The sequence below is a fragment of the Salmo salar genome, chromosome 22 (genome assembly GCF_965601325.2).
Source record: "Salmo salar chromosome 22, fSalSal1, whole genome shotgun sequence".
NCBI lineage: Eukaryota > Metazoa > Chordata > Actinopteri > Salmoniformes > Salmonidae > Salmo > Salmo salar.
This window is the reverse complement of record NC_138312.1, coordinates 5,625,061-5,644,474: the sequence shown is the minus strand read 5'-3', so window position 1 is coordinate 5,644,474 and position 19,414 is coordinate 5,625,061. Positions and strand designations below refer to the sequence as shown.

The window sequence follows — 19,414 nt, the reverse complement described above, 5'->3', positions numbered from 1 at the left end:
CTCCCCCCCATTAGCCTTAATTAGAAGGTACTTACAAAGGTCATCCATGGTGGGACACTTGTTGTGAAAAGAACACAAGGTATCCCAGGGACTTATTAGACCCTCTATGGAGATAGGAACTGAAGTTCATCATCATAAAGTATGTCTCTGTTTGAAAACAATAATGAAGCAAAATCCCATTACACATCAATCGTAAATTTAGTCCCTTGGGGGTACACACCATAACACATCTCTGACCAATTACAGGGTGACTGCTCTCAGGTTGCAATGATCCTACGATTCCGTTCAGAGTTATGAAGAAACAATACAGCGAACAATTTAGTCTTTATTGCCATCTGTGCCAGAATACAGAGAGACTTTGAACATTACAAAAAAGTTTATTAGAAAATATACAAAAAGTACTGGTAACCAAATATAGGGGTATAAATCTTTCCATCACGTGGTCGTTTAATACAAGACTAAACAAAGAATAACAAGAAACTAAAAAGGCCCTCTTGTTCAGTTACATATCTCAGTGACGTTCTCTCTGTCCCTCAAAAATGCAGTAAAATGCATAACAGAGAGGGCAAATTAATTAAACTGTAAAAAGCTCACTCCATTTAAAATTAAACCATAGCAAAAAGGTGGAGCATAAACTTTGCTTTGTTTTTGGTGGTATTTTGATTTCACATAATATACCAGTAAAGTCATTACCTAATTCAATTTCATACATAGTTACCCAATAAGACAATTCATGTGATCAAGTTAATACAGTACTTGATCTCATCCTCTTGACAGTAATGTTTTGGTTTGATCTGGGTAATTGTGTGATGCTTGGTTTCACTTTTGTAAATCCAGGAACCATTCTTTGTACTCTTTTTGACTCTGCTATCATTCATTCCTCTACAAATATTGTATTATATTACTTTCTACGAATCACTGATTGGTGCTTTGAATTGACCTTGGCTAGATCATAAGGACTGGTAATAATAACACTTAATTTCTCTTTTCTCAGATATCTACTGCCGGTATAAAAAATGGCTATAAATACATCACATTTAACAAACCATATAAAACAGATCAAGTATAAATAGGGCACAAAGAAACTGGTATCTGGTGTGTGAATGGAAAAATACTGTATTTAAGTTATAAACAACGGCTGTACTTTCTAGTCGCCTGTGCTTATGTCTACAGTAAGTAGTGTGCCAACTGTTCCTATTGATGTGTTTGACATGACTTAATTCCAGTGCATGTGCACATTCATGCTCTGATACGAGATACTCTACATGAAATATTGTTTTGGGTAATTTACATCATGGAAATTCGACATTGACAGGACTTGTTTTTCCTGTTACATTATTGACAGGAAGAGTCCTCTATACTCAATGCATCTCCACATCTTTTTTGGGTTACATGGTTGACACCCCTCATTTCCGTGACAGCAGCTGGTTCTCCAAGTCCTCCAATCGAGCAGTCATCCCCGCCAGTAGAAAAGGGTTAAGGAAATAAACACATCATTCCATTTTATGGTCAAATGGGCTGTACGAATGAAGTTGAGCTGAATTGAATGATATTGTAGTAGAAGAATCATATGGCTTTTTTCATGGGATTAATTTTGGTCCGAATCCTAACTTGAAATGTGTGCACTAAACTTGGACTTTGGCATAAATCATACATTGATGTTGATGGGAAGATCTGTGCAAAAACTTGAGTTACAGACACTGACGTATTTGGGCCAACAGTATATCACTTAAATGCATATATATTAAGTACCTAAGGTACAGTGCCTTTGGAAAATATTCAGACCACTTGACTTATTCCACTTGACTTATTAGGTTACAAACTTATTCTAAAATTGATTCAATTGTTGTTGATTTTTTCGACTCAATCTACACACAATACACCATAATGACAAAGCAAAAACAGTTTATACGTTTTTGCTAATTTATAAATATGAAAAAATCTGAAATATCACATAAGTATTCAGACCCTTTACTCAGTACTTTGTTGAAGCGCCTTTGGCAGTGATTATAGCCTCGAGTCTTCTTGGGTATGACGTTACAAGCTTGAAACACCTGTATTTGCGGAGTTTCTCCCATTCTTCTCTGCAGATCCTCTCAGCTCTGTCAGCTTGGATGGGGAGCATTGCTGCACAGCTATTTTCAGGTCTCTCCAGAGATGTTAGATCAGGTTCAAGTCCGGGCTCTGGCTGGGCCACTCAACAACATTCAGAGACTTGCCCCGAAGCCACTCCTGCGTTGTCCTGGCTGTGTACTTAGGGTAGTTGTCCTGTTGGAAGGGGAACCTTTGCCCACTTGTCTGAGATCCTGAGTGCTCTGGAGCAGCATCAAGGATCTCTCTGTATTTTGCTCCGTTCATCTTTGCCTCAATCCTGACTAGTCTCCCAGTCCCTGCCACTGAAAAACATCCCCACAGCATCATGCTGCCACCACCATGCTTCACCGTAAGGATGGTGCCAAGTTTCCTCCAGACGTGACGCTTGGCATTCAGGCCAAAGAGTTCAATCTTGGTTTCATCAGACCAGAGAATCTTATTTCTCATGGTCTGAGAGTCTTTAGGTGCCTTTTGGAAAACTCCAAGTGGGCTGTCATGTACATTTTACTGAGGAGTGGCTTTTGCCTGGTCGCTCTACCATAAAGGCCTGATTGGTGGAGTACTGCAGAGATGGTTGTCCTTCTGGATGTTTCTTCCATCTCCACAGAGGAACTCTAGAACTCTGTCAGAGTGACCATCGGGTTCTTGGTCACCTCCCTGATCAAGACCTTTCGCTCCTGATTGCTCCGTTTGGCCATGCGGCCAACTCTAGGAAGATTCTTGTGGTGGTGGTTCCAAACTTATTCCATTTAAGAATGATGGAGGCCACAGTGATCTTGGGGACATTCAAAGCTGCAGAAATGTTTTCGTACCCTTCCCCAGATCTGTGCCTGGACACAATACTGTCTCAAAGCTCTATGGACAATTCCTTCAACCTCATGGCTTGATTTTTGCTCTGATATACAATGTCAACTGTGGGACCTTATATAGACAGGTGTGTGCCTTTCCAAATCATGTACAATCAATCAAATTTACCACAAGTGGACTCCAATGAAGTTATAGAAACATCTCAAGGATGATCAGTGGAAACAGGATGCACTTGAGCTCAATTTTGAGTCTCATAGCAAAGGGTCTGAATACTTATGTAAATACGATACAACATTTTCTAAAAACCTGTTTTCGCTTTGTCATTATGGGGTATTGTGTGTAGATGATTTAAAAAAAAATGTAATCTATTTTAGAATAAAGCTGTAACGTAACAAAATGTGGAAAAAGTCAAGGGGCCGAATTCTTTCCGAAGGCACTGTATCAACTGTATGGTTTTAAAACACATTTATATAAACTACATAAAGTATTTTGTTATAGTAATTGTTGTCACAAAACAGTAAAATGTTAGGACAAAATAACAAGGCAGTATCTGAAATATCTGGATCAATGGCCATCAGTAAATCTAATCTACTCGCACAAATGTCATAATGGGCGCTGCACAAAAAAGATGTCCTCCCAATGAAAAGTAGCCATGTGCACAGTCAATCAAAAGATCCTTATGTGCTACCCAGTACAATAGCATGATGGAGACTGACGTGGAATTCCACTGCAACAGAAGTGCCATTGTAACTCCTCATCACCTCTAATCCCTAAGCATTTACAAGAAAAATAAACAATTGGTCTTTGAAACGTTGTCCTTTGGACAAATCTGTTTCTAGAGCCTTTGAGTAAACAATGATCCACTTTACACAGTGATGAATTGGGGGCCAATGAAATATTAGGTATGTTACGCTTAAGTTAAAAGTGATAGTTTACCATGTAGACCAGAACAGACATGGTCATGCTTTACTGACTCAGAACTGATACAACATGTTTTTTCATGAATGTTACCTTTTACCGTTTATGAAAGTGATCAGAATCCAACACAAATGTATGCAGATGAGTTTAACCAAATCTTTCTTTTCATTTTGGGCCGGATTCCCGGACACAGTTTAAGCCTAGTCCTGGAATAAAAAGCATGCTTAATGAAGAATCTCCATTGAAAGAACATTTTAGTCAAGTACTAAGCTTAATCTGTGTCCAAGAAACTGGACATTAAAGTATATATTGATGACTGTTTTGAGTATTCATTATGTCCTTTGATGTCCAATCATGTTTAATATTGTCCAGAGAGCTAAATAATAATTTAACCAGAGACAGCAAACACTGGTTGATTTTATGTTCAAGCCAATTTTCTGGCTTGTGGAGACAAAAACAAACATGTGTGGACCACACCACACATGGTGGGGGGAAGATTGTGGCAAGTGCAAAATAAAAATAAATAGACTAGAGGAACAGGCACCATGACTTGTATAAATGAACAATATTTGGGTGTGTGTTAGTTTTGTCTCAGCTGCGAGTGTGTATATAAATCATCATGCTACAACAGGTAAAAGACAAGCTACAATGTTCACCTTAAATGAACAGGAACTGTATATAAAAGGATATGTTTTGTTGTCAGCTGCTCCAGAGTGGTCATTGTGGCTTGCTGGAACTCAACCAGACTCTCACAGGCACATGGGTTTTTTACCTCAATCTCTCCCTGGCTCTCCTCTGAAAACACACATTTACATCATTTAGCAGACACTCTTATCCAGTGCGACTTACAATGAGTGCATTAATTTTCATACTTCTTTCCCCCTTCCTGCTACCCAATGGGAATCGAACCCACAAACCTGGCGTTGCAAGCGGCATGCTCTACCAACTGAGCCACAGGGGACCACATACACACGCATTGTGAAAAAAACATATTTATATTTTATTCTATCACTTTCATCAGCTCTCCAAATTAAGAAATGTAAGGAGGTGTCTATTGTGTAAAAAGTATTTAACCTCATCCTCTCTATTATCTTTGCCTGACTCTAGATGGTGCTCTAAAATAACAAGTTCTGATTATGTTGTGATTTGCTTTGATCATAGAATAGAATACCTGCACAGATGTTGAGCTTGAGGTTCTCTGCTATTTGGTTGATGAAAGTGAAGTCAGTGGTATAAAAGAAGTGCTTGTCGTGTGGCTCCGAGGCAATCTCGCGCAGCTCATCCTCCACAGCCTTCCCAACGCCAACAGCATACATAGTGATACCTGGCACACAGGACAATGCAGTATCTCACTGAAGTGGTGGATGAAGTCCTGAATTGTATTTGATTGCAAGCACTGTTTTTTTGAAACATCTAGCCACACACCAAAGTAGTGAATGGCAGTCGATTTGGACATGATTTGTTGTCTTTAAGTAGTTGGCTTTCATATTTCATATCTTAATGTTCTTGGTCTTAATGTTCTTGGTCTTATGGAAACATTACTGCAGAAGCTTTATAATATATTAGGCAAATAAATTACAGCCCGTGTGTCACCTACAGTACCTGCTTCTTTGGCTTTCTTGGCCCACTCGGTGATGTCGTCTTGAGAGCGGCCGTCAGTGAAGACCAGGCCCACACGAGGGACATTCTTGCGGGCACCCTCGGCCTCTGAGAAGCTGTTCTCTACCATATGCTTGAGAGCCAGGCCCGTCATGGTGCCCTTCTCCATGTACTCCACATTCATCACCGCCTTCTTGATGTCAACCGCCGTCTGGTACATGTTGAGGGAGAACTCGGTTCGCACGCGACTGGAGTACTGCACTAGGCCCACTCGTGTCCCGTGCGCCGACACGTCCAGGGAGTCCACCACCTGGTTGACAAACTGCTTGACCAGCTCAAAGTTCTGGGGACGCACACTCTTGGAGCCGTCGATGAGGAGGACCAGGTCAATGTTGGCTGATCTGCAGGCTGGGTGGGACACGGGGCGAATCAGGGCACTTTTCATACAGTAACATGCCCTTGTTGCATTTACCATGCATGGATTGTTGGACTTTCATAAAACACTGTTGGATTCATCAGAGACAACAGCTCCTTTGGCAGTGTTACCTCTTGATGAAGAAAAGGCTTTTTTATGTTTTTCCCTGTAAAAATTAACAAACTTACAAAGAGGGAAAGACGTAGGAGGACTATTCGTACCAAACTTTAAATTGTATTTCCAGGCAGCATTTCGCCCAATCCTAATTTGGTTTAGAGATGATTCTTCTGCCCCCTAGCTGAGTATAGAGAGACATGGAAGAGGTGGTCGTCACTGATATATCCCTTTAACAATGTAAACTACACTTTGGTCCTATTAATGCTAACACAATTTCTATTGGTGCAAAATGGAATGCTATGCTCCACTATTTGACAATAATGCCTTGTGATCTGGAAAGCAGTATTTTGCATCCCCCAATAGTCCAAATGTGGAATTCATACCCTTGCTGATATCATGGACAGCAATGGTTTGAGAACATTCCATACACATTACCAATCAAATCATTTTTTCTGTATTTACAATTTAGGTCATCTATGCTGGACTATGGAGTCCCTTGGGAAACCCAACTACCAACCACCCAATGATGGGATTTCTAAATACATTATCTGGAATGGTGACATGTTGGCTGGGCAGAGTTGGGAGAACGAGATGAAAGGTTGGGGGTAGAGGCCAACTTCTTTATTTTATTTTCCTGTTTATACTGAATCTATTATTACTTAAACTTTTGAGTGGTAGCCTATGGGTAATGGATAATGTACCTGTAACCTACCGAACAAAAATAATACACTGTGGAATGTGCAGTTATTATGCATTTTAACAGGTCCTTATTGTAAAGCTTTCTCAATTACTTACATGGCTAAATATTTTATTTAGGAAGAGGTTTTATTTGTAGGTTATGTAATTCCAGTCCTAGTCCTAGAGCACATTAGATATGATATTGTAGATACTACAGAGGGACAACTGAATAGTAGTAGTTGTAGAGCCATTGCATCCTGGTGAACCACAGTAGTTGTAGAGGGTATTCATTATTGTATTCAGTGGGTGTGTGAAGTATACTTACTTCCGCAGCCTTTGCCATCCTCCGCCAGTAGCTGTGCCTCAGGGCAGATGCAGTAGTAGGATCCTGGTGTGCTGACACACTGGTGCTCACAGCCATGCACCACTGTGTTACACAGGTCAAGATCTGTGGAGGACAAACACACATGGAGAGACTGACAAACTGAGGGACTGTGGATGAGAAGTGTGTAGTGTCATAGGTTATGTCCGGGATCAATGGAACACGATGGGGGATAGCACAATGACACTGTTATTGGCAACCATTCAAAAAAGCTGATACTAACAAAGTGCACATTTATCAAATTTCTAAGAGGCTTACATTGAGGTCACTAAAATCTGATTTAAAAAAAATATTTGGCTGTTTCTGCTACATAACATTTAGAAGTTGTCCTTTTCTGGTGTAGAAAAATATTTGCTAAATGCTAACTATTGTTCGGATAAGCTGGTAGCAAAACTAGCCAGTAATTGCATCTGGTTACCAAGGTAGTTAAAGATTAAGTACGTGTCTTAAAGGCAACTTAATGTTATTTGATTGTGACCAACAGCACAGACCTGGGTTCAAATAGAATTTGTATTGTTAGGAATACTTTAGTTGCTTTTGATTGAGCTTGCTTGGAGCACTTCAACCAATGACATAGTCCCAAATGTGCAAACTGGCACTCCTGGCAGGCTCAATCAAACGCTACAAATATTACAAAGAAAATACATACTATTTGATAAAAAACATCAACAAAATCCTGTTGTGTGCAAGCAATAAGGCCAGAAAATATGTATTTTAAGCTTGATAAATACAGGATAGTATGTAGATTTGTTGAGTTCGCAATGTTCACCACAAATCTCACGCAGCAGCCGCCTCAAATACTTCTATTGTTTGAGACCTTCTATACCAACTTTGACTCTCAAGTATTCCTAAGGAAGATCATTCTTCTTGGGGATTGTATTGCCAGGGTCAGCCAGGACCACAACATTTGAAGAGGCATGATTAGAAACGAAGGTGTCAGCAATACAAACTCAAATGGAGTTATTCTCCTAACCAATGTACAGCCCACTTGGAAGAACACATACTGGGAATCCTGGATGCCTTTGCAAAGGCGTACACAGTCCTAGGTCTGGCACTAAACATAAAAAAGACACCAAGCCCGACCTGACAAGACAACATGTGTTGGCAATACCAGACAAGACAACACAGGACACAACAATATATATTGACAATATCACCCCCGTAAATGTGGATCACTTTCAATACCTTGGCAGCTTTCTCTCCTCTAAAGCTAAAATAGAAGTGGAAATACACCACTGCCTAAGATGTGTCAGTGGAGCATTTGCCAGACTGGGGAAATTAGTGTTTGATTATGGTGATATTCAGGTCACAACTTAAGTCCTCATCTACAAAGCTGTAGTTCTTCCAACCCTACTGTATGGGGAAACCAAGACCACGTACAGTAAGCACCACCAAAGATTCCTCTGCAAATCATGAGGATCAGCTGGGAAGACAGGCGCACCAACGCCTGTGTCCTGAAGGAGGCAAACATTAAACCCTTGTAAGTCTAAGCCCTTGGTTCGCAATATCTACTAAGCTAACATATGGAATTGTTTTAAGATGGTCATAGGATGGATCATTTAGCTATTTGATTTGGAATTTTAGGACCCCTGTAGGTATACAAAAAAAATATTTATTTAAAATTATTTCATAAAATATTGGCCTTTACTGTTATAGCCCATAGACATGTGAATAACACATTTATAAAATGTCCGGTACTGGGTTACCTAATGACGACTCCCCTGAAGGTTGTGTGCGTCGTAGAGCAAAACAAGTGAGTGCTAATTGTTCCTGAGATGTTGTTGTTGCTCAAACAGTTCTGTCTGGACAGTCAGTTTCCGAAATTAGGTCGTAGGAATCAGAAAGTTCAGACAACTGCCGTAAAGCTTGTGGATGTTGTAGAGCAAAACAAACAACAATGTCGTGAGAGTGAGAGTGATGAGTTGCTAGCTCAAACGGTTCGGGTTTAACAGACAATTTCGTGATGATTGTCTTGTTCAGATCCTGTCATGTGTAGAAAAACACAGCTTCACAAGCTCCATGTTATGGAATAGGCACAAGCTTTATATCGATGGAAAACTGCTTGAGCTGCAGCCACTGAAAGAAACGATTAGCCTAACATAAACACACAGGAAGCTATTCAATATTCAAAATGACATGAAGTATTAACTCTAGTGTTTTTTTAAAGCATCACCACTACCATCACCAGCTCACCAGTATAGGTCCTGTACTCCCAGCTAAACGCAAAGCAATTTGGTGGACAGAAGAAACACTACAAGTACCAACCTGAAAAAGTGCCCCATCAACACCACTAATTAGGAGGACAATGCATAGGACAGAACCACATGGAGGAAGACAGTCAACAAGTGAGTTACACTTTACAACATCTCTGCCACACCGCAGAAGACAAGTGACAATGTAAGGAGAGGTTTACCTCCAAGAAGGCCTAACAATCATCCACCACCATCACATACCCTTGGCCACACTGCAGCAGAATCTGCATCTCTTGGATTATCCTCTTCAGCTATCGGAAGACCCACAAACAGGAAGCAACAGGAGGACAATCATTCTCAACCTACAGTGATGTCTATAATGGTAACTTGAGTTGCTTTTGATTGAGCTTGGCCGGCGCAATGGAAGCAATGATATAGTCCAAAAAGTACAATCCATCATTCCAGGTAGGCTGAATCAGACAATCAAAAGTATTTGAAAGAAATCATACTATTTGAACTCAGTTCTGCTGAGAGATTTGAATAAAATCCTGTTGTGTAGAAGTAATAAGGATGGGGCAAAAAATATATTTATCTTCCTTTAAAGCTGCAATATATAACTTTTTGGGCAAATGTGAGTTATAGCTCTGTCATTCTCATTGAAAGCAAGTCTAAGAACCGGTAAATGTTCTATGTGTGCTATTTCTATGCTTCCCCTTCTTAAGTTTAGTTTTTTACATCTTTTACATTCAGTTTTGTACACCAGTCTCAAACAGCTGAAAATACAATATTTTGGGTTATATTAAAAATATATTTCACAGGGGTTTAGATGGTACAATGATTCTCTACATACATTGCTTGTTTTGTCACAATCTGAAATTAGGCAAAATATTCAAATTTTAGCAACCAGGAAATGGCAGAAAAATTTCTACATAAAAACGTTGTTGTTGTTGTTTTGAAGCATGGATTTCCAGTATTCCAATTTCAAAGATGGAGCTCAAAATTGATTAATATAGAGCAAAATGGAGATTTGTTCCACTTGTAATGATCACAACAAAAATCTCACCCAGCAGCTGGCTCAAATACGATGTTGGGTAAATCTGCCACTAGCTAAATGCATTATATTGTTTAGCTTGATGATGGCCTCACAAACTTGTGCAGGTCTTCTTGTCAGCGAGATCCTGAGTTGCCGTCTGGAGCTTAAGCTACTGGTAGGGTCACCCGTGGTTGTAAGGTCGGATGTTACAGGCAAAGTGTGATCCAACAAACCACATTGTCCGATTTCAAAAAGGCTTTACAGCGAAAGCAAAACATTAGACTATGTTAGGAGAGTACATAGACACAAATAATCACACAGCCATTTTCCAAGCAAGCATATATGTCACATAAACCCAAACCACAGCTAAATGCAGCACTAACCTTTGATGATCTTCATCAGATGACAGTCCTAGGACATTATATTATACAATACATGCATGTTTTGTTCAATCAAGTTCATATTTATATCAAAAACAGCTTTTTACATTAGCATGTGATCTTCAGAACTAGCATACCCACCGAAAACTTCCGGTGAATTTACTAAATGACTCATGATAAACGTTGACAAAATACTATTAGAATGAGGTCAATATCCTTCCAGGATACCCGGGCCAGGTCGATTAGAAAGGCCTGCTCATTGAAGTTTTTTAGGGAGCGTTTGACAGTGATGAGGGGTGGTCGTTTGACCGCGGACCCATTACGGACGCAGGCAATGAGGCAGTGGTCGCTGAGATCCTGGTTGAAGGTTGAAGGTTGAAGACAGCAGAGGTGTATTTAAAAGGCAAGTTGGTCAGAATGATATCTATGAAGGTGCACTTGTTTACGGATTTAGGGTTGTACCTGATAGGTTCCTTGATAATTCCTACGAGATTGAGGGCATCTATCTTAGATTGTAGGACGGCCGGGGTGTTAAGCATATCCCAGTTTAGGTCACATAACAGTACGAACTCTGAAGATAAATGGAGGGCAATCAATTCACATATGGTGTCCAGGGCACAGCTGGGGGCTGAGGGGGGTCTATAACAAGCGACAACAGTGAGAGACTTATTTCTAGAAAGGTCGATTTTTAAAAGTAGAAGCTCGAACAGTTTGGGCACAGACCTGGATAGTATGACAGAACTCTGCAGGCTATCTCTGCAGAAGATTGCAACTCCGTGTCACGGATGTCGTATGAAAGAGACCAAGGCGCAGCGTGTGTATCATTCCACATCTTCATTTCTATATGAAACTATGCAAGACAGACAAACTATAAATAAAAACAACAAACCGTGACGAAGAGGTGGTACATGCATAAACTCAATATAATCTCCCACAAACACTAGTGGGAAAAACAGCAACTTAAATATGATCCCCAATTAGAGACAACGATGATCAGCTGCCTCTAATTGGTAATCATACAAAAACCCCAACCTAGAAAACAACATAGAAAATGTAAACTAGACAAAAACCCAACATAGAAAAAAGAACCTAGAACACAACATAGAAAATGTAAACTAGACAAAAACCCCAACATAGAAAAATAAACTAGAACCAAACATAGAAATAAATAAACTAGACAAAACCCCCCAGTCATGCCCTGACCTACTCTACCATAGAAAAATACGAGCTCTCTATGGTCAGGAAGTGACACTCCGCCCCCTTTGGCAGTTCTATCTTGATGGAAAATGTTGTAGTTGGGGATGGAAATTTCAGAATTATTTTCCTAAGCCAGGATTCAAACACTGCTAGGACATCAGGGTTGGTGGAGTGTGCTAAAGCAGTGAAAAAAACAAAGGAGGCTTCTGATGTTAACATGCATGAAACCAAGGCCTTTACGGTTACAGAAGTCAACAAATGAGAGCACCTGGGGAATAGGTGTGGTACTGGGGGCTATCCTCTAAATCACCAGAGGAACAGAGGAGGAGTAGGATAAGGGTACGGCTAATGGCTATAAGAACTGGTTGTCTAGTGCGCTGGGAACAGAGAATAAAAGGAGCAGATTTCTGGGCGTGGTAGAATAGATTCAGGGCATAATGTATGGTAGGAAGTGTGTACAGTGGAGGTCAACCTAGGCATTGAGTGACGATGAGAGAGATTTGCATCTCTGGAGGCACCAGTTAAGCCAGGTGAGGTCTCCGCATGTGTGGGGGGTGGGACAAAAGAGCTATCTAAGGCATATTGAGCGAGACTGGGGGCTCTACAGTGAAATAAAACAATAAGTACTAACCGAGACAGCAGTAGACAAGGCATATTGACACTAGAAAGAGGCATAAGCAATCATGGCTGTTGATTGGGAGAGCTTAGACAACAACTGGAAAATGGCAATGAATGGGCAGAGGGTCAGTTAGATATGCACAGGACCTGAGTTCGAGGCTGGGACTGACAGATAAACAAAAAGAGGTACCGCGTTAGTGCATTGTCCAGCAGGCATCAGCTGTGTAGCCGAGTGATCATAGTGTCCAATGAGCAGCAATAGATGAGTCAGAGAGCCGTTCGGTAGTCGCTACTATGCTAGGCGAGCGGGAGGCACCGGCATTCAGAAAGCTAGCGGGCCGGGGCTAGCAGATGGGTTTTCGGCGAGCTCGCAACGGAAAAGCCTGTTGTAACCACATCTGACGATTACGCCTGCAGACCAGTTGTGATGGATCGGCGGGGCTCCATGTCAACTATAAAGGGTCCAGGCCAATTGGCAAAAGAGGCATTGTAGCCCAAGAAGTTAGCTGGTATATGGGCATAGCTCGAGGCTAGCTCAAGGCTAACTGGTGCTTGCTTCGGGACAGAGGCGTTAGCTAACAGTAGCCACTCGATTGCAGCTAGCTAGCTGCGATGATCTGGTGTAATGGTCCAGAGCTTGAGGCAGGAATCCAGTGATGTGGTAGAGAGAAGCAGTCTGATATGCTCTGGGTTGACATCACGCTGTGCAGACTAGCAGGTATTGTCCGAGCTAAAGCTGGCTGGTGTCCAAGCTAAAGGTGAAGACCGCTAACCGTGGCTAACAAAGACTGAAAGCTAGTAGCTAGTTAGCTCCTGATGGAGGTTCCAGTTATAAAGAATAAAAATAGCAGATCCGTACCACATTGGGTGAGGCGGGTTGCAGGAAAGTATATTTAGTTCGTGGAATGAAAGTGAGATTAAAATATATATGAAAATAAAAAACTGTGTACACGGGATAAGACACGGGATAAGACAATGACAAACACACGTCTGACTGCTACGCCATCTTGGTATGATCATCTTGGTAGGATCATTAGTAACAGTTGATAATATTTTTAAAAAATGACATGTAGGCTTATTAAATCATTATGGAGCAGAGCGCAGACCAAGCCGTAACAGTTTGAACCCGATGGTTAGTGCAGACAATAGACAACGGTATAGCCTGTATTGTACACTATTCTCTATATTATAATTATATGTACACTAATCTTCCAACATTACCATTGGATGTAGAACTGAATATTGCAACTTTCAGGATGAATCAAACCACTGTATTTTATTCATCAGTATGATTCATAAATATTTGTCTAACTCTAAATCATTTACAAGATCAGAGTATTTTTAGATCTACCAATTGAAACGGAGACGAGAATGCATATATTTCGATGGATTTCTTCCATTGATCCCTAATATTCTGATCCCGTTCTCTTGATATATTCTAGTGAGTCTGTTGACAAAATTCTAACTAAAAGGTACACCGTATCTAAAGTGATGGCTTAAGATACAGTACCAGTCAAAAGTTGGGACACACCTACTCATTCCAGGGTTTTACTTTATTTGTACTATTTTCTACATTATAGAATAATAGTGAAGACATCAAAACTATGAAATAACACATATGGAATGATGTAGTAACCAAATCAGAATATATTTTATGTTTTATATTCTTCAAAGTAGCCACCCTTTGCCTTGATGACATCTTGCAGAATGTTGGCATTCTCTCAACCAGCTTCATGAGGAAGGCTTTTCCAACAGTCTTGAAGGAGTTCCTACATATGCAGGGAGAAGAGTAGAACGCAGCACTCCGGGCCAAGGGCACAATGGCCACTGGCCGCAAAAGGGTGCATTATGGCCACACAAAGGGGATGCCGCCGTGAAATTCAGGCCATTATCAAGTGCTTGTCAATTTGTGAATGAGTGACTGAAGAAGTGTGTACAGCCTGCGCAAAAAACTAAGCAAGAACTCATGACTTTCAAGACACTTTTTTCAAATCATCATTAGAGTCGCATAATGCAGCCTTACAATTTATTAAAAATCAAAACATAAATTACATTAATAACTCTAAATTAAGCATATAGGAGTAACTATTTCTTTGTTAACCGGTCAACACAGAATAACCGCATGTGCGCACTCCCTCAAATCGTTTGGAGAAAATATCCTTTCTCTTTTATTCAGATTTGTTCAATTGTATTCTTCATAATTTAAAATAATATAAAATAATGCCACGGAATTCTAAGCAAATCTTGTCTGCTAAATTAACTAATGTAGCCCACAGCCTTTTGGCATAGCCAGATCCAGACCTAACATAAGGACAACTCAGTTCTGTTCTTCTGAAATAGACTACATTTTCTTCATATCATGTTTATTTAGACCTGTCTAAAATAAATAATGGATTTATTGTGATGGTGTAGACTATATTACATGGATTTGTTAGACTTTTTAAAATGTAGTTCCAAAGGTCTGCATCAGTGGCGTGTAGGCTGTGTGGAAGCCAGGAGATGCTAAATGTGTTTATGTTAATTACAGTCAATTACCGTGAGACCGGCAGTCATTTGCTTGACAGTCACTTTCGGAATACATTTTGTAACCGCCACAGCCCTACCCCTAACCTTAATAATTCCTAACCTTAACCCATAACCCCTAGCCTAGCTAAAGTTAGCGAGATAGCTAACGTTAGCCACCTAGCTAGAATTCGTAACATATCATACGTTTTGAAAATTCGTAACATATTATACATTTATACGCAGATCCGAATATACACTGAGTGTACAAAACATTAGGAACACCTTCCTAATATTGAGTTGCACCCCTTTTGCCTTCAGAACAGCCTCAATTCGTTGGGGCATTTACTCTACAAGATGTCAAAAGGGTTCCACAGAGATGCTGGCCCATGTTGACTCCAATGCTTCCTACACTACAGCGAGTGAAATCGCTGCAAAACTTAACAAAGTCTAAACCATTAACCTCATGTTAATGTTGTGGACATTGAGCAAGTTGAGGTGACTAAACTGCTTGGAGTTAACCTGGATTGTAAACTGTCATGGTCAAAACATGTTGATACAACAGTAGCTAAGGTGGGGAGAAGTCTGTCCATAATAAAGCGATGCTCTGACTTAACAACACTATTAACAAGGCAGGTCCTACAGGCCCTAGTTTTGTTGCACCTAGACTACTGTCCAGTCGTGTGGTCAGGTGGCACAAAAGAGGGCACAGCTGTCCCTTAAACGTACACGGAGCAGTAACAATAATATACATGTCAATCTCTCCTGGCTCAAGCTCGAGGAGAGAGTAACTTCATCTCTACTTGCATTTGTGAGAAGAATTGACATAAATGCACCAAGCTGTCTGTTCTTAGGGCTAGGGTCTATTTTCCTGAATTTCCGCCTGACTGACGTGCCCAAAGGAAACTGCCCAGAAGCCAGGATATGCATATAATTGGTAGCATTGGATAGAAAACACTTTGAAGTTTGTAGAAATGTTTACATAATGTAGACTATAACACAATTGATTTGGCAGGGAAGAATCCAAAGGAAAACCAACCGTAATTATTTTGTTTTGAGCTCCCATGCTCTTATAATGGAAAGCTATGGGTTCTATGCAATTCCAGCTCCCAGATTGCAATTCCCATGGCTTCCACTAGATGTCAACAGTCTTTGTTGATTGTTTCAGGTTTGTTTCTTCAAAAATAAGCAAGAATTTTGAGTTTTTGTACAAAGAGTCCCAGTTGAAAATCAGCTAATTTTAGATTTCTATTGATGGCGCCAACTAAACAGACTTTTTGGGATATAAAGAAGGATTTTATCTAACAAAACAACCATTCATGTTGTAGCTGGGACCCTTGGGATTGCAAACAGAGGAAGATTTTCAAAAGTAAGTGATTTATTTAATCACTATTTGGGATTTTATGAAGCCTGTGCTGGTTGAAAAATTGGTTGATGTGGGACACCATCCTCAAACAATCGCATGGTATGCTTTCGCTGTAAAGCCTATTGTAAATCGGACAATGCAGTTAGATGAACAAGAATTTAAGCTTTTAAATTATATAAGATACTTGTTCATAAATGTTCATAAATGTTTAATATTACGATTATTTATTTGAACTGCGCGCCCTCCAATTTCACCGGATGTTGTTGACAGGTGCCCCGCTAGTGGGACGCCTAGCCTTACTAGCACACAGCTTAGACACCCATGCATACCCCACAAGACATGCCACCAGAAGACTCTTCACAATCCATAACAGACTATGGGAGGCACACAGTACTGCATAGAGCCATGACTACATGGAACTCTATTCCACATCAGGTAAATTATGCAAGCAGTAGAATCAGATTTTAAAAAATGATATAAATACACCTTATGGAACAACGGGGACTGTGAAGAGACACGCCCAGGCACAGATACACGCATACACATACTAACACATTTACTCTACACACACATACACATGCATTTTGTATTGTAGATATGTGGTAAAGGCGTGAGGGAACACAATGTGTTGTGAAATGTAATGTCATGTAATAATTTGTATTGTTTATAACTGCCTTAATGTTGTTGGACCCCAGGAAGAGTGCTAATGGGGATCCTTAATACTGTAGCGACCCGCACAGACAGCTGTGTGTAATGTGTTAGGCTATTAGTTGGTTGTGTTGTACTTACCAGTACCCAGTGTTCGCGGGGTCCGACATGCCAATCAACCTGCTATCTGCCAATCACTGGAATGCCTGGAATGTTCTGATGCTGGGCATCCTGGTGGTTGGCGGAGTGGCGTGAAGGCGGGTTGGGCAGGGGGATGGAGCATTGGAAGTTGAGACCAGGTTTAGCCATTGTTCTCTCTCTTACGTATGGCCTTCACAAGAGAAGGTCACGGTTGTTTTATAGGGTATCCTTCATTTATTTGGTGTGGGCTACGGCCAAACAGTAGCCTGTGTGGTGTTGGGTTAATCAACCGTAAATTCGTAAACTCAAACCTCTTTCTGGACAATTGTTCCATTATGATCTAGTCAGGTCATTACATTGGTGTCAGAAGTAAAAACGTTGATATAAGTTAGCCAGCTAGCTTGCTGACTTCTGTGGCTAGCTAACGAAGGTGAGAACGGCGGTTGGAAATGCTTCGAGGGAATCCGAAAGTGAAGGTGGAGGTAGGGGACGATTATGGCCAAGGAGGTGCGTGTGCATGGATGTCGGAGGATCTGGCTGAGGAGATCGCCAGGGCGTCGGAGCCCAGAGGCCGCTTGAGGGAGCATATTAGAATGATGGCGGCTGAAGCGGGCATGAGTGCTTCATCGACTGTGCTTCAGGATTGGGAAGCTTTTCATGAACAGTTTGAACTGTTAGCTCATTTTGGGGGGTGGTCGAATGAAGATAGGGCACTGCAGTTGGCTTTGTGCCTCACAGATGATGCTCTGGCCTGTTTGATATTGATTAGCCCCGAGGACAGATGTGATTATGGGGCTGTAGTGGGAACACTGAGGAGGCGCTTTGGACAGTGTGTACAGCCCGGGCTGCTGCGCTCCGAACTGAGTAATAGACGCAGGCAGCCTGGAGAGCCACTACGGATGCTAGCTAATGACATTGAGAGCCTCTCTCAGCGGGCATATGCTCACATGCCTCCCTCCGTGCAGAGCGAGCTAGCACGGGACCAGTTCATACAGGCGCTCTCTCCTATGGAGCTGAGCATACAGACCCAGCTGGCTCATCCTGAGTCATTGCAGATAGCCTTGGAGATGGCTTTGGAGAGGGAGCTGGTGTGGGCTGGGGCTTCAGCTGGGGCTTTGGTGGGGGTGCAGGGAGACAGACCCACTGTGCGAGCTGTGGGGCAGAGCAGCCCAGAGACGGAAAAGCCTGCATGGGTGGCTGAAATGACTGAACTCATTTGTGCTGTGTCGCTACAGGCGACACGAAACACACACCCTGGTCCCAGGGTCTGCTGGGGGTGTAGCCAGTCAGGCCATCTGCGCCGGGATTGCCCCATGTCCCCCAGAGCTCAGGGAAACGGCTCGGGGTCCGCATAGACCGGGTAGTGCGGACCCCTGGCTTTCTTGCCCAACCACTATCATCTTCAGTAGGAGCCCACCGGCACAGACGGAAAGCAAGGCTCAACTTACCCCAGAAGCAGACGAGGGCAAGCTGATGGAGCCTGTTGTTGGGGTGGGCTGGACCTGTGTTGGGGACTTTTGTCATGTCCCTGTCACTGTGGAGGGGGTGCCCTGCTCTGCCCTGGTGGACACTGAGTCCACAGTAACCCTGGTGAGGCCGGATATTGTGCCAGGTTGGACTCAGTGTGAGCCCACAACTGTGCAGCTCCACACAGTCACAGGGGAGCTGGCACCCATGAAAGGGAAGGGAATAATGACTCTGACAGTAGGGGGCAGGTCTGTGCATCATCTTGTGTGGGTGCAGCTGTGCAGGACCCTTGTATCCTGGGGTTGAACTTTGTTAGGAGCACAGGCGGCCAGTTAGACCTAAATGGGGGAACACTGAGCTTCCAGGGAGGGCTGGCAGTCACCGTGGCCCCCCCTAATGTCACATTCACTCAACCCAATTTACCCTTTACTCCAACAGTTGAAGCAGCAGAGACTCATGGCTGCCCCCCTCCCCCACATCTGTCTGTGACTTTTCCCCAGCCCCTCTGTCACCTACGGCTGTGTGTTACATTCCCCCGCTACCTCCACGACACATCCCTCCGTGAGCCTGGGCCGCGCCCCCACAGCCCAGCTACCCCAGATGGGAGAGGAGAGGACACTGTCTGCAGTGAAGGAGATATGGGGGAGGAACTGTGTTGGTCTTGACCTCGAGCAGCAGGAATGGTTGTAGCAGTTGCTGTTTGAATTCAGAGACAGCTTTGCGCTGAGTAAGGAAGACGTGGGTCAGACTCATCTGGTGCAGCATGAGATCGACACAGGTGATGCTCGACCCATCAAGATGTGTCCCCGCTGTATCCCGTTGGCACGCCAGGAGGCGGCAGACAAGGCTGTGTTGGAGAT

At 42.2% G+C, this 19,414-nt stretch overlaps 1 protein-coding gene across 3 annotated transcripts in view; it reads right to left on the bottom strand.

The window, feature by feature from the left end:
- Window positions 1-312: 312 nt before the first annotated feature.
- Window positions 313-19,414, bottom strand: part of matn4 (matrilin 4) — a 60,004-nt gene continuing 40,902 nt past the window's right edge. For all 3 annotated transcript variants that reach the window (XM_082967348.1, XM_082967346.1, XM_082967347.1), the window contains 5 exons: window positions 6,954-7,076; window positions 5,422-5,826; window positions 4,991-5,143; window positions 4,512-4,614; window positions 313-1,467 (listed from right to left, as the gene is read on the bottom strand). In XM_082967348.1, coding sequence (XP_082823474.1) covers window positions 1,407-1,467; window positions 4,512-4,614; window positions 4,991-5,143; window positions 5,422-5,826; window positions 6,954-7,076 — 845 coding nt within the window. In that variant the 3' untranslated portion in view covers window positions 313-1,406. The remainder of the gene's footprint in view (window positions 1,468-4,511; window positions 4,615-4,990; window positions 5,144-5,421; window positions 5,827-6,953; window positions 7,077-19,414) is intronic.